A 26205-nucleotide genomic window follows, 5' to 3' on the forward strand; every position below is an offset into this window, starting at 1 on the left:
ATAAGTCACTATACCAAAAAACCAAGCAGTTGTGGTGATGAGGTTTAAGTGAATGAATTTAATGCGCCACCAGAAATTCTTACGGTTAAATCACAATGACCAACAATAAATTTGTAATAACAGCTCATACTTATATTAAAGTGAAAGAATTGATTATTAAATTGAGTTTAAGGAATGAGTAGCCATAAAAATCTCAACATAGAATATTTCCCATTAAAGCACTCTGCTGTTTCTGCTGTACTGCTATCCGTTTAAACGTTTACAAAATTCAGTAAACGTTTCACCCTTAATGGAAATATATATACATACATACTATGGTCCCATGAGAGACAGAACAGAGAACTTTTGTGTGATACTCGTCTCAAACTTAAGTCATACTTTTTATAGAATGACATGATTTCTTTTGTTGAATAGTTCACTGGATTATTAAAACATTTCCTTGTAAAACAAGGAGAATACCCAGTATGTGATAGGATAGTGTAACCATGTGCTATCTGTTTTTATCATCTGTTGTTTTTCAGTCATAAACCTTTTAATATTTTCAATTTCTTTTCTGAAATCATTTTCATCCAAATTTGGTGCGTAGCATTTATGGGAAAAGGGAAACAACTTTGTGAATTTCATGTTCCCTCCTATCCTCACAATGGCAAGGTTTTGTGATTTCGGAACTCCACACAAATCCTTTACATAAGTCACTATAGAAAAATTAGGCTTGTGGTTACACATGAGGCAATGGGGTTTTCAGTCAGTTTTCAGACGCATCCACCAGAAAATCTGTCCATTTATGTAATGTGGTCCAAACCATGACCTGCTTTTAATATTCCTTCTTGTTGAGTGAGTGAAACCAAGTCACAATTTTGCAAGTGTGGTATACTTCCTCTCTCACTAATTGGGTTTTAAGGTAATGTATAATGGCATATTTTTTATCTCTTTATGGTTGAATAAATTACATTAAAGCACTCTGCTGTTCTCTGCTGTAGCAACTTTCATCATGGATCTGTGAAATGACAGTCATGTAATCGACGCCGTAATATATCAGAGTATCAATATTTTTTGCACAGCCCTATTGATAATTAATAAAATTCTTTTTTGTGGATCCTAAACAGGGTTGTTTCATACTAAGGTGACCATTAATAAGACCCCTGAACCTCTTGTTTGATCATGTTGATATACAAATTGTCAATTTTGTATTTGATCTTAATGTTATCAAAATGCAAAGCTATGTTTGTTACATTTATGAACTGTTAACCTTGATGTGTGATATTTTTATTTTTTTTTATCACAATGCATACTGATTTTATGATTTTGTTTAAAAGAAGCCTATTAAAGTTTTCCATTTTTAAATGTTGATTTTTTTTCTTTTATTACGTATTTCTTTACATGTGATCTTGAATTACTTATTTTAAATATCTGTTCATATTGTGCAAGTATGGAGTTTTATGCACATGTATATTTGTTTTACCTGCAGAGCAGTGTGAAACTTAGGAACTACATTATCTAGCATCTGTTTGTCTGTCCATCTGTCATATCCTATATAATTTGAAGAACTGAAAGAGGTATGCCTTTGTTAATGAAAATTTGTCACAAATAATGCTTGGCACAATGGCTTAACTACCAACCTTGTAACCTTTGAACTTGGATGATTCTTTCACATTCGTATATATGACAAAGTATGTACCATAGAAATCTTTTCAAGAACAGCAATTTCAACCAAACTTGCCACAAAGTATCCTAGGGTAAAAGGATTCAAGTTTCTATGTAAAGGAAACGAAATGACCTTGAAACCACTACTTCCCCGTTAAATATGGACCACTAGTAAAATTGATTTTTAGTGTTTATAAAGGAATTTGACTTAAAGGCTGGAGGAGGAATTAACGAATATTGCTGATGCCTATCAAAGAACACAGGATAAACTGTTCAAGGACTGGATGATGCCTATTCTGGACAAAATGTTGGAGTAACAAGAAAATGAGGTAAGTGGTCATTTCAATCAATAAAATGTTGCAGGAAAAGATAAGGTAGATATTTTATTTACTGCTCGAATTAATTTAAATGGGTTTGTAGGATTTTTGCATGTTCATTCAGGGCACCCCTTATGCATATTTTGTTGTTAACAATTGACTGTGGGTATATGTGCTTGAATTTGCACAAATGTCGTGATGAAACCCAAAATACCCGGTAAAAGAAAATGACCATGTTGACTTTTATATGTTATATTGTATAATTTATTTCCATCTTAAAATTTTCCAGGGTGTTGACTGGACCCCAAGGAAGATGATGTATATAGGTAGACTAGGAAATAAGACCAATATCCCAGACCCACTTATATACTGAAAATGAACTTGTGAGGTAACAAATATTTTTGAAAAGTGGATGCCTTATCAAAAATTGTAGTGTGTTTTGCCTAAACAGATGTGTGGTGACAGATTATTCTGCATATTACTGGTATTGAAATTCTCCAAAAAGTACATTATTTAATTTAATTCAAGCCTTGTAATATCTTGTGGTTTGAAGTTTCCAGCTAGCTTTTTTTGTTATGACAGTATTATAAATATACACAGATAAAGTATATGTCAGTACCACTGTCATCAGCAGATTTTATGAACATTTAGGTTCTCTTGCTCATATGAGAACAAAAAACATTCATTTACACCATATACAGTGTACACAAAAGCTATGATGACACAAATGGAAAAGAATCAATTATGTTTAATTCTATACGCTATACTGAGCTTTTGTGTAAAAGAAATTTTCAAATTTCCCAAATGATTATTTTATTCAAGGATTGAAAGTTAAGGTGAATTTTTTTTTCAAACTTTTCACATGTCGCAGAATTTTATCTTAATTGTGAATTTAGGTTTGCAAGTTTTTTGTCATTCATTGAATACCAAAAAAAAAAAAAAAAAGGTTGAATGCCATTATATATATACCTTATTTTCCAATTTTTCTAGACATATGCTGGATTTAAAGCCAGGCTGTGTATGCTGTCAACACTGGAATGATTATACTGGATGTGGAGTCATCAAGCATCACATCTGTAATGGTAAGGGTTAATGTGCAGCCAATCTTTGTACCTCTCCAGATCAATTTCAACTTTATTGCCAAGAAAGGCTAGAAACCATTTCTTCTGTTTAGAATGAATACTGATATTAGTTTGGGTAGGTCAGAAAAAGGACTTGATGATAATTTACATATAATAAATTTTAGGCAAAGAAGTTCCTAATAATCAATTTTGATAAATTAATACTTAAATAATTGTTAATATTTTGGGTTTTTGTTTAACAGCGAAATGGTGCAGATTTTAGTGTGTTTGTAAACACTGAGGCAGAGTTTGATGGAAGTGATGTTGGAGCAAGTCCTGATGAAGCTATATCTTGCGTCATGGAAAAAAATCAAGAAAACAACCAAACCTGTCAAAGTCTATGGAATCTTTTATTGAGATGTTGGTTTTGAGAACCAGTCATCTAAAAATAATTTGTGGAGAGAAAAAAAGCAAATTGTGAAAAATCTGTAAAAAAGTTTTTTAAATACAAATAACAAATATATAGAATATTTTTTGCAAAATATCTTGCCTGTGTTAAATGTAACTTTTTTAATGTTAAATTTCATAAAACCAATTGAACAGCTTATAATCAACATACATGTGTTATGTATCTATATGTTTATGAAGAGGCTACATTGATTTTCCCTCTGTTGGTGGCAGAGAATTTTTCCAAGAGAGAGAGAGAGATCACATTACAGAAAGTATAAGACAAAATTAATGTTGTATAATGTTATTATATAGAACAAAAGGAAGTTTTTTTTTTGACTATCTGGGACAAATCGACTGGTCATCTTCATGGCTCTGTAGTGACAGTTTTGAGTAAAAGTGGTGAATGAATTTAAGTCTGGAACTGTATACTCTTTGTGTGTGACTCTGAATTTAAAGAATGATTGTTGAAATCCTGAAATGTTTTTTTTCAGCATTGTTGAAAGAAAAATTCTGCTTTATGCTTAAACAGATATTTTGGTTAACAACATGTTGATATTAAAATCAACAGCGAACAAATATTTGATCACAATAAAAGCGTGTTATGATGTGTTACTAGTACATGTATTTATGGTGGCTGCTATAGAACATATGCTTGAAATTTTTTATTTGAAAAGAAAATGTTCCCATAAAATTACATTCGTTTCCACAAAATAAAACAAATATTCCCAAGAAATAAAAATAAATAGTTCCCACGAAATTGATTTCCTTCCCACGAACTTGAGTTCGTTCCCATGAAATTAAAATTCATTCCCACGAAAATAAATTCGTGCCAATGAATACAGAAAATACCAGGTAAGAACTGCGAGTTGCCGATACGAAATATATATAATGGGTTAGTTTGTGGGGGAGGAGGTTTGTGTTGTATTTTATGCCCCTGGATCGAAAGATCCCGGTGGTGTATTATTATTGTCCCGTCTGTCTGTTGTCAACTTCAACCTAGCCCATAACTATTGCGCTGTCATAAGTAAGTGTATACCACTTCAGTCTACGTCACACTCCAGAATTGTGTTACCATCTGGGGCATAGTGTTTTACAAACATATCTTGTTTTTCTATTAAAAAAAATGAGGTCATCAAGTACAGTAGTTTAGATATTAAAAACGGAACGTTCCTACGAGTCTAGGAAATACAGGTATTTTAACCTGTTCGTTACGTAATCATTGTCTTTTGGCAACTATTTCTTATATCATTTTACTAACAATTCTGCATGGGTATGGGTTGGTTAATAAAGCTTTCAGTATTTCTCTATTCAGTAGCCTATGTTTTTTCGTTGGAAAGTCAGAGCCATTTGAGGATTTCTAACAATGGATATGAGCTCTTGGTGGTGGGGGTACATGACAGCGTGCCTGACAATCCAGCCACCTTACAAAAACTTAAGGTATAACTTTCTTTTCTTTGTGAATTTATGATTTTTAAGATGATAAAGTAGAACTCTATAATGATTGATTGTATGTTGTTTAACGTCCCTCTCGAAAATTTTTCACTCATATGGCGACGCCACCATTTGCAGGTGGAGGGCTACAAATTTTGTCCTATGCTCGGCACTTAGGGCCTTTGAGCAGTGAGGGATATTTTTCGTGCCAGCACCTACTGCGACATGGGGCAGTCTCATCCGAAGGACCGGTCTCCACGTCCCACGGTGAAATTCGAACCTGTAATGTAAGGATTGACTCCTTACTTCGCGACTCTAGAGCAGACCCTCTATATAACCACTGCGCCACGCGGGCGACGAGCTCTGTAATTAATGTGACTGATTCTCTAATTTAGTTACCATGCTTACGTTTGATCAATGCTATTAAGGTATATGATTTGAATTTCTAAAATTAAGTTTGCATTGATTATAATATCTTTTTTGTTTTCCTCATTTTCATTGTAATTGACAGCTTGATTGGTGTTTTTTTCATTGTGTTTGCCCTGAGGATTATATCATGAAGCCCCTATTTTGACCATCAGATGTAGTTACTAGTATATTTAAGGAATCATGGTCTAGTTAGTAGATTCATGTTGTGAGTTCACCATTTTTTTTCTACAAATGTGTACATGTAACACATGTAGCTCAAAAGTTTATAAACTTCTGTAGGGAGAGGGCGAAATAAGTTTTAAAAAATTGTGCCCAATCCCATTGTATATCATTATTATTTTTTATATACAATAAAATAGGTTCAATTCAGTTAGTAGATATGTCCCTGGCATACTCTACTAACTAGACAGCGATTCCTTATATTTCCATTTCATTGTGAAAAAAGGAAATTTTAAATTTTAAAAATTAATAGATTTGAATTGAACGAGGCGCCCCATGTCAATTTCAATAGACGTCAAACAGACAGCTGCACGGTTTTTACGCGCATGTTAGGCTTCCTTAGCGTCAAACACAAAGAAATGCACGAGATTTACATGCATATTAGACCTCCATAGCTTCTGATTTTCCATCAAGAAATCAAGTCTACTATTTTCAAATAGTCATCACAGAGAAAACAAATAGAAATGGAAGTATATAAGCATCACTGAACGAATTTGAAAAACCTGTAAACGTCTTTACTACAGAGTACCATCATGCAAAAACAAATTTTTATACAAGTTGAACGTTTTATAATGCACAGCATTATTCTTTTGATCTTACTGCTTAAATGCATTTTGCTAAACGGAATAATTTCTCTTTCAGACTATTTTTACAAAGGCATCAAAAGTGCTGTATACTGCGACAAGAAAGCGAGCATATTTCAAGAAGGTCTTCTTTCTTCTACCCAGTACATGGGCTAGTCGCCCAGAATACAAGCCATCTACCTCGGTGAAATTAACGGGGGCGGATATAATATTCTCGGCGCCCAAAGGGGCCACAAGAAGGAGTTTTTCTCACACAAGATCTTATGCTGGATGTGGACATCAGGCGTTCCATACACAACTAACAACGGATGTTCTGAATAGCAATCACCCACTTGCACAGTCTTCCCCTGGTAAAGAGTTCGTCTTGTGGTAGAGGCAATGGGTTACATGTAATTGTCTCTATAAAAAATAAAAACCAAAATAAATAGGGTGATATCGATACAGAGAGAGATAGCGACGTGCTTTGAAACTGTTATTCTTCTCAGCGAAGATCACAATTTATTTATGATTGATTACTTTTATTATAATACAACTGTAATTTATTGGAGGTATATCACCGAAGGTATATGATATCTCTTTTAGTTTTTAAAGTTTCTAACCGACATGTAAATGAAAATGTTCCCAGCGTAATTCACGACTTCTACCATGGACTTGATAAAATTTTGTTTTTTGCAAACTTTTAAAAGTTGTGATACATGTATATATTATAGGTATATATGTCTAAAAATGCTATTTTCCCATTAACGACAATGTTTCTTTATTTCTATTTTCTTTCAGAAAAATATATCGTCCATGAGTTTGCCACGCTTCGATATGGTGTGTTTGAAGAATATCCAAACCCAGGAGAAAACGAGTTTTACTTTTCGACAACGTTTGGGAGACTCGATCCAGTTCGATGCACTATAGGACTTCGTGGAATTATTCGAAGTTCGAAGGGATACTGTCTTTTTTCTTCCATCGATCCGGAAACGGGGGAATTTCCTCCAGGATGCCATTATATGCCTTATCCATACAGAGCAAATGGAACAGCGTCAATGATGGATCACCAGTATATAAGAGAGGTAAAAACCATCGTCTTTTGACATCGTCTCTAAAAACCAGAGTGTGAAAGTAATTTTTAAAAAGTTTGCAACTGAACTCATTTATTTCAATTTCTTATTAAATCCTCTGTCAGACTTGTTTATGGATATCATTAACGTCATATTTCACCAATATATATATATATATATATATATATATATATATATATATATATATATATATATATATATATATATATATATATATATATATATATATATATAATTTTCCACTGCAAAATAGTATCGCAGTTATTGTGAAAGAGACTTGAAAAAAAAATTTGTTAAAAGGGATGTGTAAGTGAGGGAAAAAAAAGATCACGATACATAACAAAAAATATTGCAATACATGTATATTATAATATATCAAGTGTTTGAATTTACAGGTTTTTAAAACTTATTTTTGAAAAACATCAGAGATGAAACAAATGTTGTAGACCCATGATATATTTTATTTCGAATTCAATGGGACATACTTGCATTAATTGATAAAACGAAATGAAAATGTTGAATTGAAAGCCACTTGGTTACCTTAAATTCATTGTATGAATTTTAAACTTAGCTTTTAGTTTTTTCTCAAACCAAGATTAAAGCAGGTTTGTTTCACCTTTTGTTTCTGAAGCAAGATTTCAAACCATTCTTGGTTGTGTAAATACTCTTATTTCAAAACCAAACATAATACATGCACATTGCAAACTTCCTCAACGAATCATCCCCCAAAAGCGATTCTTCGTTTATGTATCGATGTATCTTATTGACGCACTTTGTATCAATACATTGATATATCGATGTATTGTTACACACCCCTGATTTATATTCATAATTATAAAATATTTAATTTTCGAAAAATTTTTTAAAAGAGAAAATAAAGTCGATTCATAGAGATAGTGCACAAACGCAGAGGTGACCGCATTATATACGAAATTGTCACAAACAATGAGTGGAGATACCTAGGTTGCCATGAAGATCAGAAATCTAGAGTCCCGGAACCAAACATTTCAAAAACAACAAAGTCAGAGAGTGCGAAGGTTAAGTGCAATATGGATTTTTTGCGTTTTTTGTGCATTTTTTGCGTTATCGTTGTACACACTGCGGCAACTCATATAAGAATAAGGAGCAATGGATACGAATTAGTTGTGGTTGCTATACACGACAGTGTCAAAGAAAGCTCACAAGTGCTTACCAATGTAAAGGTATCTATCTAATTTTATCTATGTTAACCCTGAAGTCATTAGTGCAATATAACGTTTCCTCATAATGAAAGTTATTTTTACTGGATTTTTTTTTCACTTTTTAATATTTATCGTAGCATAACATATTCAAGCAAATAATCAAATTAATAAAAGGTATTTTGAAAAGAATTTTTTATTCCATTTTCTAAATTGAATTTAGAGAAAATTATCTTTATATAATGCATTGTAGAACTAGCCTTAACGTTGATTTCAACATTTAACGTTTTGCAGAAAATAATCACAGATGCTTCTAAGGTTTTGTATACTGCCACACGACATCGTGCATTTTTCCGCAAAGTGTTCATATTAATTCCTAGCACTTGGTCCAGTAGTTTGGCGGACCGAGATTCTACTAGTGTCAACCTTCGAGAAGCTGACATTATTTTGACAAATCCCTCCGCCGTGACTAAAAGAAGTTACCGCCGTACCAGAAGCTACGCAGGGTGTGGACACTCAGGAATTCATATTCAGCTCAGGACGGATGTTTTATTGAATAATAATCACCCACTTGTGCAACGCAAACCAGGTACATGTAATTGCATTTTAGTAGATTACTAAATAATGAATATTTACATCATTTTTCATATAAATGAGAGTATGTGTTATATCAGTCGTAAATATCTGACGTTTTCCTAGCTTTTGAACGATTTTAATATTTTTCCTGGCATGTAAAATATCAAAATGTTAAGAAAGCGAAGAAAACGTCAGGTATTTCGGATAGTGTTAAATCTTCTGAACAATACCAAGAGGGGCAAAATGACCAATAATTTAACAGATTTTTTTTTAAAAGGATCTTTTTAGGAGTTAATATACTAGTACAGATATAATGCAGTTTTAGCTTCTAAAATTATTCTTGGTCCTTCTCTGCGTACAACCTGCAACAACCAAGTCTAGGATTAAAACGAAAATTAAGGTGTCTCCTGATATATGAAACTTTTCTCTGTTTTTCATTTCAGAAAAATTCCTGGTCCATGAATTCGCCAAGTATAGATATGGGGTATTCGAAGAGTATCCCAACCCGGGGGAGAACCAGTTTTACTTCTCCACCACCTTTGGGAGGGCGGATCCAGTACGATGTACCATTGGGTTGATCGGAAGAATCGTAAAGAAGACCTCCAGTGGAATGCAGATTTGTACTTATGACACTGTAGATCCCGAAACAGGGGAATTCCCGGAGGGCTGTATCTATTATCCGTACCCCTCTCACAACAAAGGAACTGCGTCCTTTATGGACTACTCGTATATCCAAGAGGTAAACGGCGGACAAAGCAAAAGTGTATCGAACAGAAAGTATTCAACACTAATTAGTATATGTCCTTGGCATAAAAGTGTATTCAGAATAAAATATATCCGGTGAAGTTTGCATGTTTGTTTATCAGATTCCTGATGATTTTTATATGGTGTTTGTAAAACTAATAATTAATGTAGATGTACAGTAATTGACTGTGGTATATGGTGTATGGTGGCTACTGGTATAGTGTTTGTGTTCATTCACATTGTACGTATGTATAAAATTGTATGTGTATTCTTTTAACACTGTATGTATAGTTTATTTAGTGCATGATTTATACAGATATCATCTCTATGACTTCTGTTATACAGTGTCAAAAATGTTGGGATTTTTTACCATCTCTGGTCACCCGATTCTAATAATTTTTGGAGTAATGAGCTGCAGATCCATGGCTTATATTAATGGTGACGTTTTTAGTTCTCTTACCATCTGGCTTTATGATCATATATCTCCCAGACTTATATATACCGGGTATGATTGTCCCTTGATGTGGTATGACATATAACATTGGTATAAATGAGTATTTTTTGTATGAAAGTATCTTTTTAGAAGTTTTTGTTTTACAGATCATGATGTAACTGTTTTAATTTCATATTTCATTTAGTCACATTGGTTAATAAATAATTTCTTCATACATGTTAAAAGAACAATGAAATATACAAAGCTCATCTTATATGTCCAGATACAAGATTTTTGCGATGACGACCACACACCAGGACATTTCAGCCACAACGTGGAGCCACCTAATCGCCAGAACAGACTTTGCAGCCACCGAAGCACGTGGAACGTCATCAGTAACACAGCCGACTTTAAGAGCGCCAATTCTCCGACTTCTCTATCAGACTCCCAGCTGACGCCACAGTTCATCATCTTTAGGGCGCCAAATCGACGGCGGAGACGGTTAGCGGTGGTACTGGATTCTCCACAGGTTAGAAGATTGTAAGGATATGAATATTGAAATATGCTAACTTTTATACTAACATCACAGCTTTGCAACCGTGTCATGGGGTATTGATTGGAAAAGGTGGAAAATCCCTTTCTTGCTATTCAGGTGACAGTTAATGTCCTCATTTCTTACTGTTTCGTATTGATACATGAATAGAATAGCTAACTGAGGTATAAATACGAATAAACTAATTTAAAGGAAGTTATTTTTATATACCAAAAGGAGATTCACAAAAGACTGAGACTTCACCAAGCAGTGGACCATTTTCTCAGTGAGGGATTCAACTCGGATACGAGAGTAGCCATTATACATAACGATGCCAACAGTATGAAACTAAGAAAACTAAGGAACAGGAGATCCTCTGTCATCAAGTCTGTTCTACAAAACATTGACCAGTTCTCTCCTTCAATTTCAAAGACACAGATTCGGATACAAAGAGGCGTGGAGGTAACGTAAAGACCAGATAATTCGCTACAAAATATCATCCATTCTTGACCTTTGAGTTCTGTTGTGTATGAAATATATTTCCTCTCTTAGTTACTTCGGAAAAGTAATTTAACCACTCCCGGGGTGGAACATCATCTGATCTGGATCACTTGTGACAACCAATCATATGTGGAAGAAAAGGACTTTCAGAATCTGGCAGATCTCTATATCACTCCTCATATCATTCACTGTGGTGGTGATGGAATAAAACATTTGGAAGAAGTAACAACACAACAAGGCAAGACGAAGGCTTGAAAAAAATGAAACCTTATTGTAACAAAAATCACAGAATTTCATTTTTCAAGTAATTTCAAATGATTTTTAATCAAACTTTGCAGGTGGTATTGTTGAATCAAAAGGTCATCAATCAATATTCCATGCAATACAGCGTCTTTCGGACAAATTACATGATGAAAAAGACCAGATAGTACAGGTTTGAGATAAAACAAAACTTGTCTTTAAAAACCGTTGCTATTGTTTCTTCCAAAGATGTGATTAAACATGCGATGATAGCATTTAATTTGCTCAAACAATTAAAAATGTTATACGTGAACATTTTTACAATATTACTAAAACACTCAAAAATAGTTGTTTCTAAAAGGCAAATATAATCTTCCGGTTTATCATTATGATATATCGATTTTTATAGATTTCGAATGAGAATCTAGAAATTGACAGAGAAAATACTCACTATGGAAACTTTATACTGGACGAAACCCTTCAAGGAGAATTAGTGATACGGATACATTACAATTTCTCAGCGCCTTCTCTCCGTGTTCTAGCCCCTAACGGCTCAGAATATGAATTACAAACAATCAACATGAAACTGAAATACATTCGGTTGGCTATTCCTATAGCTGACAATGAGGTACGTTTTCTTTTTCCATATTCTTTAAATATAAGCATAATTCTTGATCTCAAAGAGAATTTTTGTATGATTTAATGAATATTTGTTGTTCAAGCATGGGAAATGGTCCTTTGCAATTGATAACAACTCGCCATATAAAGAGTCTGTGCATATGATGGTCATCTTTAGACCCCGGGTGCGGGAGGACGAGACTCCTATTCGAACAAACGCTTGGATAAAAGTGTTTCACGAGTATTTGCCACCGCGTATTGGCGTGTACGCTGAGGTCATGTATGGAGGTCATCCTGTAGTGAATTCGAATGTCACGGCGCATGTGTTCCAAAACAACAGAAAAGTGACTGTTATTTCTTTGAGAGATACTGGTGGTGGTAATGGTTCTTTCTTTTTTTGGAGATATAACATTTTTACTGACCTTGTACACTTATGCTCATCTAGATTGTTTTGTAACTTTTTAAACCATTGATTACAATTGTTGTTGAAATGTTCATTTTGATCGTGATTAAGCTTTTTTGTATACTATCAAAAGCTTTGAGTATTAAGTTTTGAGACTCTTTTCCAGGGGTTGATATAACGAAAGAGGATGGAATTTATTCCAACTTTTTCACGGAAATAGACTCTCAAGGAAACCATTATGTGGAGGTCATAATAGAGGATGATAGCAAAAAATCAGAGATTCACAAAACATACGAAATTCAAATCCCGAGAGAAGAAGGAATCTCCCCAGGTAAAAAGCTGGAAGTTATCAAGTAATGCACTTGGCAAAAGAAAAAAAACCCAGAAATAATAATACCAAAACGTGTAGTCTGCAATCACTGACATATTTTCTTTGATAAAATATATTCTGTGCAGATGACCCTGATGTGTTTCATGCACCAAGACTAGAACATCAAACTGAAAAAGTAAAACTCAAGCATGGTCTGAAAAGATCAACATCCTCGGGACAGTTTGAAATTGATCACCGATGGAATATCAAGCCTCACGCTGACCAGTACCCACCTACCAGAATCATTGACCTAACAGTTGATAAAGTGGACAGGAAAAAAAGATTAGTATACTTGTCTTGGACGGCAACGGGCGATGATTTGGATACTGGACGAGGTTTGTGTCATATATGCAAAGTAATTTCTTACGAAACTCTCGAAAAGTGATATTTGACTCTCAAAATACCGCTATGTTTTTTTGTCAATGAAATATTTTTTTTAGAGTTGAGTTGATCTTGAATTGAAAAATGGTAATCAAACAGATTTTGTATCATATTGCAGCAAGTCATTTGGTCAATGAGAAAATTGTATTTTTTCAGCATCTTTCTATGAAATTCGGTACCACAACAATGCCACAGCACTTCTGCACTCACCCAAAGATGCAGGGTTAGTGAAGGAGGAGGATGTTTTAATGGGGAATTTAGACAGACCAAAAGAGGCTGGTCAAATAGAACATGTAGCTGTGAAGTTTCCGCGGGCGATGAAGTGGGTGGCTGTTATGTTAAGATCGGTTGATAAAAGCCAAAATGTAGGAGACTTCTCTAACATGATAACAACATTCTTCGAGTTGTGAATTGTGAATTAATGACTGTTTGAAACGTCAACAAGAAGGATACAGGACAGCTTTTCTAATCTTGTATACAGTTAATAGTGCTGGTATAAAATGAATTGTTGAACTGAAGGAAAATGCGTAAGAGGAGAAGACATTTTTTTAAAGTGAAAGAGTTTACACCACTACAAGGATCTATATTACACTGTGATACCAGTCTTGTTTTCATCCGTTTTTTCATATCATTTTTTCATGAATGTGAGCGATTTAACATTCTTAAAAATAAATAAAGATTTTTAATAAACTCACCAGATTCTTGGAATGAGTTTAATATCAACCAATTGTTGTACAACAATAAGTAAACAGTATAAAAATATTACAATTTTGATGTTAATACAACTACACCATGACAAAATAGAATACTCACTAGTAAGTTGAATTACACATAAAAATAGCATATAAATTAAAAATGCATTGAGGTGGTGGGATTTGCACTCTTTACTTTTTTAAATATGTTCTTAATAAGTTCTCTCTTTATTTATACAAGGGGTACATGAAAAATTACTCAGTAGGTTTGGTTTATTTGGCATCAATACATTTATTAAAACTAATTTCAACATTGCTTCATCTTCATTTTATTATTTTGTATCTTTAAACCACTCAGTTCTCTTGTACTCCAATCTTTCCCGGCCATATAATGACATCTCTGCTGAGCTTATGATACAGACAGGGTACTGACTTATGGCCACTACTTTCTATAATGTCTGTATCTGTCTCGTATTTATACGCAATTCTACCAGAGACTTTTGTCAGCTCCCCCAGCAGGTCTATTTTCTCAGGCTTCGTGTCCAACGTTTCGTTCAGCTGAGCGATCAGGTTAGTGATCAGCCATCCTCCTTGTTTATCTCTGCTGTAAGCCTCCTTTCCTTTAAAAAGTATATTACTTTTACTTCTATTTAACTTATAAATGTTCTAATAATTCTTGGACTAGTAGCTTTGTTATAAAAATTAATGCTTTAGCAATCCGTAAGCTTCCCCCTTTCAAAACATGTTGCAATCAGTTTGATTTAATTTCAGGGAAAGAAAAACAGTGAAAAACGTCGTTTGGGTTTTCTGATTACAGTAGAATATAATTTTGAAGCTACTTATTTTTAACGGCAAGATAATGGTGCTTTTAACATAAATGAAAACTTTGAATTTGTTAGCACATATATTTTTTTTTTACCTGGAGCAGAGGCAAACATGACTAAAGCATCATTGACACAAGGTGGTGGATCACTTATTACAGGCTCTGGGAAAAAGAAATCCAGAATCTCTTGTTCAAATCCTCGACATTCCTCTCCTAGTTCTTTCACCTGATCATCTGTAAAACCCTCGGTACGTAAAGTTTCTTTGAATTTTAAGGTCTTTTCGTCTGTTTTCCGTTCTTCTTGTGATGAAACTGTGTATTGGTTTGACAGATATGTTTTGTAATCCCAGATATGTTTATGTAGTACTGCAATTTTCCACTGTAAATCAAAATTCAATATTTTTTCTTTAAATTTGGTCAAATTTTTGAAAGTTTGAAATATGTAGAGATAACGAACAGTATTCGAGCTCAAAAGTAGAATAAAAATCACAAAATGCAAATTCATTTTTGCCTTTACTTCCCCTGCCGACCCGCCAAAAGAATAATAACCGGAAAATTTAGAAAATCGAAGTAAATTATCAATTCATGACACTCAAAATAGCAACTACTGTGGAATTCACAGGGACATTTTTTATGAATTGCTGAAATTTAACAGGTTCATGGAAATATTATTTTGTATATTCACTCGTATCTACAATTTAATTAAAGGAAATATTTGACTTGAAATCGTAGCATATTAATTAATGGAGGATGTTAATTCGTGGATGAAGGGTCACACGGTTTTCACGAATATTGAGATTCCACGAAATAAAAAGATTCAGTAGATTACAGTTTTGTTGCTTCTGATTTTAAATGCAATATTTGATATTTGCTTATTATTGTTTGATAATTAAAATACAGACTAACTTTTTCTTGTAATATTTTTCAGCTTAATGCAGCTTTGGCAAATGATACTCAGGGAAACTTATAAATGATAGTTTGAAACATGGGATAATTAATGCATAAATTATCCCACGTTTCCAATATCGTTGATGTCGCTGGCTTACCCAACAAGTAGACAGTGATTCCTTATATTTATATTCAATTGTGAAATAAAATTGTATATATACAGATTTAAAAAATGTCTGATAGATAAAATATTTACGAGGCCCTCTCATGTCAATTTCAATAGTCAGGCTCTGTATAAAGACAGAAGACTTACATGTATATTTAACCTCCTTAACTCCTGACCTTTCACTTGGCGAAATTGAAATTCAGGTTGAATTATCAAGGAATCGACTTACCCAATTTTTAATAGTTATCACAAAGAAGACAATTAGAAATGTAAATATGCGTACAAGGAATCACTGTCTTGTTTAATTTGTTGGTTATGCAAATTCATTTTTGTTATTTTTAAAAGAATACTAAACTAGAATCGATAATAATATCAAGCTTCCCTGCAGATAACCTTATTAGCTCTTCTGAGCCAAAGGCTCAAAGAGCTAATGCTATGGCCATTTGTGAGGTGTGCGTCGTGCGGTGTGTGGTGTGCGTTAACTTTTTAGAATATGTGCCATAACTCAAGAACCCCTTGGCCAATTATTGTCAAATTTGTCACAGGATATCCTTGGCCCAAGGCCTACCATTTATACTAAAACTAGGGGTGGGACCCTAAAACAAGGGGAGATAATCGCGAAAATAAAACCAAAAGTACTGGTTGCTAAAAAATCTTCAGAACCACCAGGCAGATTTTCACCAAACTTACATACAAGGGTGAATATATGTTGAAGATTAAAAATTGTTCAAGGCATGACCCTGGGGCAAAGGGCGTGGTCTCAAGGTCACTTCAAAGTTGACCAAAATTTACACTTATGAAAAACGTTGATATTTTGCTTACTATAAAGACTGGGATCATCAAATTTTCTAAGTTGATTCATCTCAGGACTTGACATCATGTTAATACAAAAGTAGGTCACAGTGACCTACTTTTTAAATTTTACGGGCTTTTGTTTTTAAATTGATTTGGTGGCATATTTTGGACACTTTAAGGCCTATGATCATCAAACTTTGTCAGTTGGTGCATCTTGGGTCCACCAACAACGTCAACTTAAAAGTAGGTCATCGTGACCTACTTTTTGAATTTTATGGCTAATCTTTTCTAAAACATTTAATCTCATTTCAGACACCGAGAGGTTTAGAATCACCAAATCTTGTAAGTTGATGCACTTTGGGGCCTTAAAATATATTTATTAAAAAGTAGGTCACTGTGACCTACTTTTTTGAACTTTGCAGGCCTTTGTTTTCAGATTGTTTAACAGGCATATTTTGAATACTATTAGACATATGATCATCAAATTTTGTCAGTTGATGCATCTTTGGTTCTTCAGAAAATGTCGACCAAAAAGTAGGTCATTGTGACCTACTTTCGACAATTTATGGCTAGATTTAAGGATCTCGGGTACTAATTGGCTTAGAATCATCAAAATTTGTCAGTTGATGCATCTTGGGTTTTCGGAGATTAACGACCAAAAAGTAGGTCACGGTGACCTACTTTTGACATTTTATGGCTAGTTTTATGTATCTCAGGTACTAATTGGCTTAGAATCATCAAACTTTATTTTTACTGCATCTTAAGTTTTTGAAGCATTTTGACCAAAACGTAAGTCACGGTGACCTACTTTTGAATATCAGGTACTGATTGGCTTAGAATCATCAAACTTTGTCAGTAGATGCATCTTGGGTTTTTGGAGAATGTCGACCAAAAAGTATGTCACGGTGACCTACTTTTGACATTTTATGGCTATATTTAGGTATTTCGGGTACTTATTGGTTTAGAATCATCAAACTTTGTTATTTGATGCATCTTGGGTTTTTGGAGAATGATGATAAAAAAAAAAGGTCACAGTGACCTTCTTGTGACATTTATGGCTATATTTAGGTATTCTAGGGTTCTTATTGGCTTCGAATTGTCAAACTTGTCAGTTGATGCACCGTGGGTTTTCAGAGAATGTTGACCAGTAAGTAGGTCACTGTGACCCACTTTTGAATATCTCAGGTACTTATTGGCTTAGAATTATCAATCTTTGTCAATTAATGCATTTTGTGTCCTCAGAAAATTTCAATCAAAAAGTAGGTCACCATGACCTACTTATAGTATATTATAGTTACATTAAAATATCTTCAGCCCTAACTGGCTAAGAATCATCAAACTTTGTCAGTTGATGCATCTTGGGTCTTAGGATAGATTGTTTAATTTATCAGAAGAGCGATTCAAGGCCCTTGGGCCTCTTGTTTTTTGTAGCATCTAGTTTTATTTTGTTCATCTAGTAATACCTCGTGAATCTGTTGTAATCTGACTTTTTGCTCCTCTTCCGTCTGTCTGATTGTACTTCGCTTGGCGTCTGATTTATCCAGTTGTTGGGGTTCTCCAGGGGGATCCTTCGAGTCAGGTCTCTCAGGTTCCTGCATATTAACAATCTCTTCCGCTGGGGTAAACACATTTACCAATACTCCAGGATCAAAATTTTTATTACCATCTAATCCAAAGCGGCTTCTGCATGCCTGAAGTAATTTAATATCAGAGAAACTTATTTGATAAGAGAAACTTGTTTATGAAAGTCTTGTGAATCAGATTGTAGTTAAAAATAAATGTTCATATAACATCAAATACTGATCCTTAAAAGAGTTTACTAACTCTTAGCCTTAACTTGCTTAAAACGACACATAAAACTCGTACCATTTACAGAAATAAGCCCCCTACCTAAAAAATATATGAAAAAGTGTCTTACTAAAAATAACACAAGTGATTGAAGTGAAATTTAGAGAATAAATAATTACCTGAATAAAGAAAAAACAGGGTTTGTTTTTAAGAGCTGGACAACTGTGATGGTCAAACATTTTGATAATGTCCTTGGTTAAAAGAGACTTTCCATTTTTGAAGAAAAGCTGATGCACCATTTCCGTCTTTGAATATTCTTTTTGCATGTTTCCAAATGGATGGCGTTCGTTTGGCTTGTCCTCTTTTATTACCATAGGTACTTCCTGTCCGTGAGTACTGATTACCAGTACGAAATAGCTGGGGTTCATTCTCTTACACCTTTCGATTCCTACAGAGTAACAGAGTATATCAGAATGATATATTTATCATGCAAAATATAAAATTATAAAATTATATATATATCTTACCTTCTTTTAAAAATTCAAGTGCCTCTTGGTCTGTTGGATTTGTTTTCCTTTCGAAAGTGCACCCAAGACGTTCAAAAGTTCCTTGAATCTTTGTGTATTCTATATGTGCAGAATGTCTATTCTCTAAAGATATTTCGGAATCCTCTATATCAAATTCTAGTACTCCAATATAAAGACACAACCCAGGGCTATTAAAAGGATAAACATTGTCTTCAGCTCCATCTTCTGTCTCTGGGGAAGGAAAATTAGATTTGTATTTACAACATTAATTATATATTGCATTGAACATTATATTTTCTGGGTAATATATCTTGCCAGTCTCATTTGTAAAAGTTAAAACTGATCAATACAACCTTTTCTGTTGTTCATGATTTTAAATTTTGACGGAAGAAATTTTTCTTTCATAATTTTGTTCAGAAAAATTTAAATATGAAATACACGTTATAAAAAAACAGTTTGAAATAAATAATGATGAATTTTCCTACTTGCTTAGCTGATGCTACTCACTCTTTGGCAGTGGTAGTTCCAAATGATCTGTTGTTGGAGGGGGACTCGTTAAAAAGTTTTGTGCAAGATTCGTGTTAGGAAATCCTTTTCTTTTAATCTCGTCAAAAATTTGTCCTGCTAATCTTTCATAAGTATCTGGTGTGTTTTCAATCAAAGAAAGAAGCATGTGACGCGATTTGTGTTTGTGACTTTTTATAGGCGGATATTCCGTTAGGTGCTCATCATTGATGACGAATAGTTCAGTACACGTTGGTTTGGGAAAGAACTTCTCTTGTAATGCCTGACTGATATTACAGCCAACAAACAAAATACTCTCGATTTGAAATCTATCAATGTCATCCTCTTCTTCATCGTCAAGCAGTTCTATTTGGAAAAATTAATATTATTCATACACATCCCCCCTTTTGTGCTCGCGTAGTTAAAAAAAAATCGAAATTAGCTATGAAAAAGAGAAAAACATGTAATTCCTTAAAACACTGACGTATAACAAGTCCTCTTCTTAAACGTCAAATGTTTTTAATAGCGAGTGTTTAAATTAACATAATAAATAATTTCTCCAAATCAGTCTGCATTATAAAAAAGCTGTTACAGTTTATAAAATTTAAAAAAAAAACACCACAAACATAAACATTTTAACTTCATTTGTTTCTGAATCCACTGACTTTGACCCTGAGTTAAGGAAGGATAATACACTTTGAATAAATATTCGCGGCTTCTAATGGTAAGCTGATGGGTCACAAAGTTATGTAACAGCGATATACAGACCAAAAAAACCAATATGTTGGAGACATAAAAGTGAAAACGCTTAACTACTGTATACAGGAAAATTTTCGCCCCCGTTTAATTTTCGCCCCTTTCGCCCTCGTTGGAAGTGGGCGAATTTAAAACGGGGCGATTTCAAAGTAAACAGTATAATATCTTAAACAAAAATCTTTCTGGGCGAATTTAAAACGGGGCAAACTTGTTTCCGAATATATAAAGGGCGAAAATAACATGAAAAATTTATACAGTATACCCTCTAGTTTATTGTGGATTTTCTTTGAACCCTCATTCCACAATATGTCCCAATAAACGTTGTCTATAATGGCTACTAGAGACTTGCATCTTTTGAGACTTTCACCAAATCTCCTTCCAATGGAAATAAGTTTCTTCTCTGAAAGGTATGCATAGTATTATTTACCAATTCATGAAAGTTTAGCTCTATGAACTGCTGTAAAAATCCATAATCTTTACCAATAATGTGTGTGTTTAGTTGTGTAGAGGGTCATAAGAAATTGAAAATATGCCTGAAAACGCTTTTGAAGAGCAAAGGAACAGCATTTTTTTTTCAAATCCTGGAGGAAGAATAAAAAAAAGCTTATTAATGCAAATATTACTGTTTAATATGAAAGATTCCTCGATTCCTGCGTCAACCACGTACTCCTTCCCGACTTTACTGGTGAAATCCTCTATTAAACATTGTAACGTGCTTTTATTCCTTACATAAAGTAAACCTGAATGGAGAAGACATAAAGCTAGAAATTAAATCAAATATGATATTAATATTATTTTAAAGCGGCACAGTGACGCACATAGGGGAAAATTGACAAATGTAGAAATTTTGCATGACCTCTGTAAATTTTGTTCAATTCCTAAAAGTATTAAGTTTCAGAAAATATTACAGGTTTCAGGACCTAAAAATTATATTTTTATGGGGAAAAATAAAAGTAAAAATAATTTATGTCTGCCCTAGAACGAAAATATTGCAAAATACCCTGGTACTTCTTCTTCCTATTGTACGCGTGCGCAGAAAAGTGTTGAATAAGTTTCCATAGTTACCAAGATCTCAGGTATCCACGAATGAATGTAAGAAGACCAAAAAAAAATTGATTTAATCTTTTAAAAAGTTTTTAGAACATATTTCTCACCTTTGCATGCTCCAGTTGAATGTTGTTTGAGCTAAAAATAAGAGTTGCGTGACCTTGACATACCGGTACACGAAATAACAAACAGTAGATACAACCTTTGTTTTTCCGGCACTTATATTGTGCAGTCAATTCTTGCAGTTTAATTGTCATATCTTCGCTATATACTCATAATTTTCATAAGTCTTTCTCTGACAGTATGCTATAGATATCTTAAAATTAAGATATGATTTTGACTCATTGTGTCCTTTTAAAAATGCCTTTATTGATGGTATTAAGAGCCAAATGCATGGAGAAAACACGACGATAGTGTGACAGTGTTTACATATATATGACTAATAGCACAACATTAATATTTTTATCGGCGTTTTACTTTACAACACATTAAACAACGGTAATGAAAAAACTGTTGATTAATGACACGGCAAGGCTTATCAAGATTGAATTGATTGAGGCATTTAATAACTGGCAGAATATTTGTACATTAATTCCATACAAAATTATTGTAGACTAAATTGTCACTCCAGATTCTTAAAGGAGTCCTTCGGGTGAGACCGTATAAACCGAGGTCCTGTGTCGCAGATCCCTCTTTGCTCAGTGGACTCGGGTGCCGATTATAGGTATAAATTTTCAGTCCTACACCGACGAACGGTGGCGTTAAATTATCGAGCGGGATCGACGTAAAACAACAAACAAAACAAAACACCAACTTACCTATTTTATCTGTCATTTTTCTCTGTAGGCAATACTATTTTCTCGTTTTCCCCCTGAGGAAGTTAATAGTGGATCTAGGAAGTACATAAGTACTTTCATACGCATTTTAACTTACACAAAATCAAACTGAAAATTTGATAATTTCCGGGAAAACATGCAAATAAATTGTACAGAAATAACTTTGACCAGGATTTGCCTGCTATACTCTTATCTCATCTGTGGGAAAAATTGCTAGCATAAATTCTGAACCAGGAACGACATGGGATAAAAAATATTGAATACAGTGCTACATATTATGGCAGGCGGAAATATAGGAGTAAAATAGCCATCTGCAAATTCATCGAATTCTTTTATTTTAAAGCTATATATGTCGAATTAAAGCTAAAAAATAAATGTGCGAGATTAAGTACATGTATATACTCGTATGTACATGATATTTGTTGTTTATATTCAAACTCAAGTCTGCAACTCGCTGTCTATTATCACTCGGTAATTCATCTAAGACTGAATTCCGCACACTTTTACTTTCAGTTTCTACTTCCTCAAACACTCTAGCTTCCGCATCCGCAATTGCTGCTGTACACGTTTGATCCAGAATTTGAATTTGTCCTTCGATTTTTGACTTCTCTGTTTGGAGGTCCACTTGTTTCCTTATAAACGCTAATTTAGTTTTTTCTGCTTCTGCCTTCTGACGTAAGTGAACACGTTGAGACCTTGACGTTCCGCTGACAGAACTTCTCGTATGAGATCGAGATCCTTCCGAACCACTTGCTCTTGATATGGTGTCGGCTGCTTCCAGCAGGGCATCCTCGATTCTGTTTATGAGTTGGTCTATGACTTGAGAACGTTTCTTGAACCTTGGTTCTTGGACAGAATATTCTTCAATGCTTTCTCTTGTGTTTGTTCTTTTAAGAAAAGACATAAATTCACTTGCACATTCGGAATAAGTAAGTTTAAGTTGTTGAACTTCTGCTTTAAGTTTACTTAAGTCTTTGAAATTTTTCTGATCTATATTTTCATCTATGTCAACTAACACTTCTTCAATCATTGACCATGCCTTTTGTTCCTGAGAACTATATCTCTTGAGAAATGTAAAAAATTGTTCCATGCCTTTTTCCGTCCTTGTTTTGAGTCTTTTTTCCTCACCTTCCTCTGTAAGGAGTGTCTCTTTTTCACTTTCGCTCGCATGGACTGTGGGTTTTCCTTCAGCACATTCCTCTGCAAGAAGTGGCTCTTTCTCGCTTTCGCTCGCACCGACTATGGGTTTTCCTTCAGCATCCATACTGATAATAATAAAGATCAATAACTTTTCTTTCTATGTACAAATGCACTGACCAAAATAATATGCTATTGAGAAAATAATCTGACACCAACTGATCACAAAAAAAAAAAGTTTGACAATATTATGTGGTGTCGATACTGAGCATGATCAATCTATATTGTCTATATTATTGTTCAGTTCAAACAATGTCAGTATAATGTTATACATAAAATTACTGATATGACACAAATGAGATCAGTCTTTTGCACATATACACACAGTGTCCAGGAACACTAAAACTACCACGAAGATCCAGCGTAAATTTGGGTCGAAGAGGGGGTTGTCAGTTGGAAGTCCCAGCTTCACTGGCATTCGACATCCACCAGAATGACCAGAAAGTCGTCCATCGTCAGGATTGGTTACAATCAGGATGGTTGAGGTGGTAAATAAACGATTTGTTACTGTTCTGCCACAGGGTTTGAAGGAAAACGCCCAGCAGTTTTCATAAGTATTTATTGAACTTGTAGCATGATGACGTATTACGACGTTACGGTAACAACTGAAATAACAAAACAATATTTTGACTTACAATAAGAAAATTTAGAATTCACACACATACAACATCTTACACACTATGCCAAAAAATCCTAGTCAAAGTTTTCCGAAAAATGATAGAAAATAATTTTATACACATACAAACAAACTCTACAAATAAGAAAAAACACATACATCGTTGCGCCTTTGCACCACGGAACCAGTGAGCGTCCCAGACGCTGTTGGGGGAAAATGTAGATGGACTGCGACCCAGTCGCACGGGAAAAAATGTCTACCCCAAACAGTTTAACGTAAACCGGAAGAAGACAGCGCAGGATAAATGACGAACCAAAAACGGCACTGAGAATTCCGGTGGCGTCACACCAACTTTGAACTTAAATTTCCGAACGTCTCTTTAATTAATTAAATTGACTTTAATCTGTGTCTGATATTTAAATGCGGAGTCGGTATATAAATCGATTATTGTTTTAAATCTCGGATATCTATTAATCGCGATTGATTTAAATCGTGTAATTTACAGGAGACTCCTATCTTCATGTAAAGTAACAAAACAAATAGAAAGATCTTTTAAATTCTAGTTAGGCTGAACTCATAAAAAATATGCCATATACGGCTTTAAACTTATATTAGTTTTTCCAGGATGTTTAAGCAAACCTGGAACACTCGGTTAAGACAAATGTAATGTATTTAGCATTGGTGTCCGAAATAGTTTGTCTATTTATTTTGTGACAGACTCATGTTTTTTTTATATTATGCACATGTGCATAGCAATGCATATTGCATGTGCATCTATTAATTAATTTAATTATATATGTTTTTACTTGCAGCACACTTCTACAGCTGAATTATATAATTATTCATTTAACCTGTAGTTAAGTGTATTGATTTTTAAATTATTGCTTTCCAGAGAGGTCCAGAGTTGAATGGTTGAAATGTATAAGGGATATCTTGAATTCCTGTGGCCTGTCTTATATCTGGATAAATCAAAATTTCATTAGTGTTACATGGTTAAAATCTATTGTGAAAGAAACGTTGTTAAATCAATTCTTACAAGACTGGCATATGAACATAGAAAATTCACCTAAATGTTTAAATTACAGGATTTTCAAAAACAATTTTGGACGAGAAATTTACTTAAATAAACTCCCAAAAGACTTAAGAATTGTATTAACAAAATTTAGAACTTGTAACCACAAACTCCCAGTCGAATCAGGTAGATGGACTAATACTGATAGATCTTTAAGATTATGTAATTTATGTAACAAAAATACTTTGGGGGATGAATTTCACTATATTATGGAGTGTCCATATTTTTTGTCTTTACGTGTAAAACTTATTGATAAGAAGTATTGTTTTCATGTAAATACCTATAAATTTGAGAAAATTATGTCCATCACAAATGTTGATTCACTGTTTAAACTGTCTCTGTTTGCTAAAAAGATATTGGCCTGCTTTTAGTAACTATTTAGTTGATACTACTCTTCCTCACTTGACTTTGTATTTTGTATATAATTATGTAAATATGTTCCTGTACCTCATATACCATTGTATGGTCTGAGTGTAAATAAACAAACAAAAGAGTTAGCCTCAGGGCGCTAATTATTTTCTGGCCATGGTCATTTTGTATCTTTTAGTTTCATTGGTTTTTTAGTGTTGTCTCATGTTTTTCTATTGGTTTTTGTGTTTCTCTCCAAGTTTTCTTTGTGTTTTTGGTTAATTCTTGCTTGGTCTTGGAAGGTGATGGAAGTATAGTCTAGCCATTGAATTTACATATTTTATACATAAGACATTTGACATAGAGACCGACATTTCCTCTTGCATGGTAAGTTATTCTTTCAGACTAATAAGTAATAAGATTCTAATTCTATTAAATGTGAAATCTGTAATTTTTGCACTGAATTCCTAATCACTTTTTCTGGAGTAAATGTTTAATGAGGGTGAGACTTTATATATAGAGTCATGTGTTAATAGTAAATACATTGCTGTCTCACTTTTTCATATTTTTTATTGTAAACTTTATTTTGTGATTAGTGTAGATATCTACAAAGACGTTTATTGTTGATTTGTAGATATTTCAGATATTGTCCTATTATTAGCTGTCCTGTGTACATGCAACTTATATACTGTTGAATATGACCCATTCCCATTGAATGGTATGAATGTTAATTGTTTTTATGCCGAACAATAATTCATTATGTATATATACATTGGAATGATAATTATTGTAAAGATTTTATTGTTAATATTCATTGATTAAAGCAATGGGAGATTTTATTATGTAATTTTCATGTAATTGGATTATCTCCTTTGATTTTGATAAAGCTAAATAATATATTGATGGTACATGTATATTGATTAATAGCTTTATAGTTTTTATACTATTTATTTATTATTTGTTATTTTA

The 26205-nt window shown here is 33.6% G+C and overlaps 2 protein-coding genes across 4 annotated transcripts; one reads left to right on the forward strand and one right to left on the reverse strand.

Annotated features, from left to right (window-relative positions):
• The first annotated feature begins 4699 nt into the window (after positions 1–4699).
• LOC134283512 (calcium-activated chloride channel regulator 1-like) lies at positions 4700–13875 on the forward strand. 3 transcript variants are annotated; one of them, XM_062765976.1, is made up of 14 exons: positions 4700–4909; positions 6194–6485; positions 6913–7123; positions 8713–8972; positions 9403–9698; positions 10420–10665; positions 10906–11130; positions 11221–11407; positions 11508–11602; positions 11819–12037; positions 12132–12405; positions 12597–12761; positions 12887–13135; positions 13338–13875. In XM_062765976.1, the coding sequence occupies exons 1-14, from the start codon at positions 4739–4741 to the stop codon at positions 13589–13591; spliced, it is 3144 nt and encodes a 1047-aa protein (XP_062621960.1). In that variant the 5' UTR covers positions 4700–4738; the 3' UTR covers positions 13592–13875. The 3 variants fall into 3 exon arrangements, with proteins under 3 accessions (XP_062621960.1, XP_062621958.1, XP_062621959.1); XM_062765974.1 differs by lacking the exons at positions 8713–8972; positions 9403–9698 and having other exon boundaries at positions 4706–4909; positions 6913–7196; XM_062765975.1 differs by lacking the exons at positions 4700–4909; positions 6194–6485; positions 6913–7123 and adding an exon at positions 8119–8407 and having other exon boundaries at positions 8678–8972.
• A 115-nt stretch (positions 13876–13990) lies between these two features.
• LOC134283513 (uncharacterized) lies at positions 13991–22148 on the reverse strand. The gene is made up of 8 exons (XM_062765977.1): positions 21986–22148; positions 20744–20860; positions 19368–19730; positions 18861–19091; positions 18513–18781; positions 18009–18236; positions 14793–15075; positions 13991–14493 (listed from the first exon to the last, which is right to left on the reverse strand). Exons 1-8 carry the CDS (start codon positions 21999–22001, stop codon positions 14228–14230), a joined length of 1773 nt encoding a protein of 590 aa, XP_062621961.1. The 5' UTR covers positions 22002–22148; the 3' UTR covers positions 13991–14227.
• Between the last annotated feature and the right edge of the window lie 4057 nt (positions 22149–26205).

This window comes from Saccostrea cucullata, unplaced genomic scaffold (assembly GCF_032062105.1).
Source record: "Saccostrea cucullata isolate Sc308-1 unplaced genomic scaffold, CSIRO_AGI_Scuc_v1 ctg162, whole genome shotgun sequence".
NCBI classification, from domain to species: domain Eukaryota; kingdom Metazoa; phylum Mollusca; class Bivalvia; order Ostreida; family Ostreidae; genus Saccostrea; species Saccostrea cuccullata.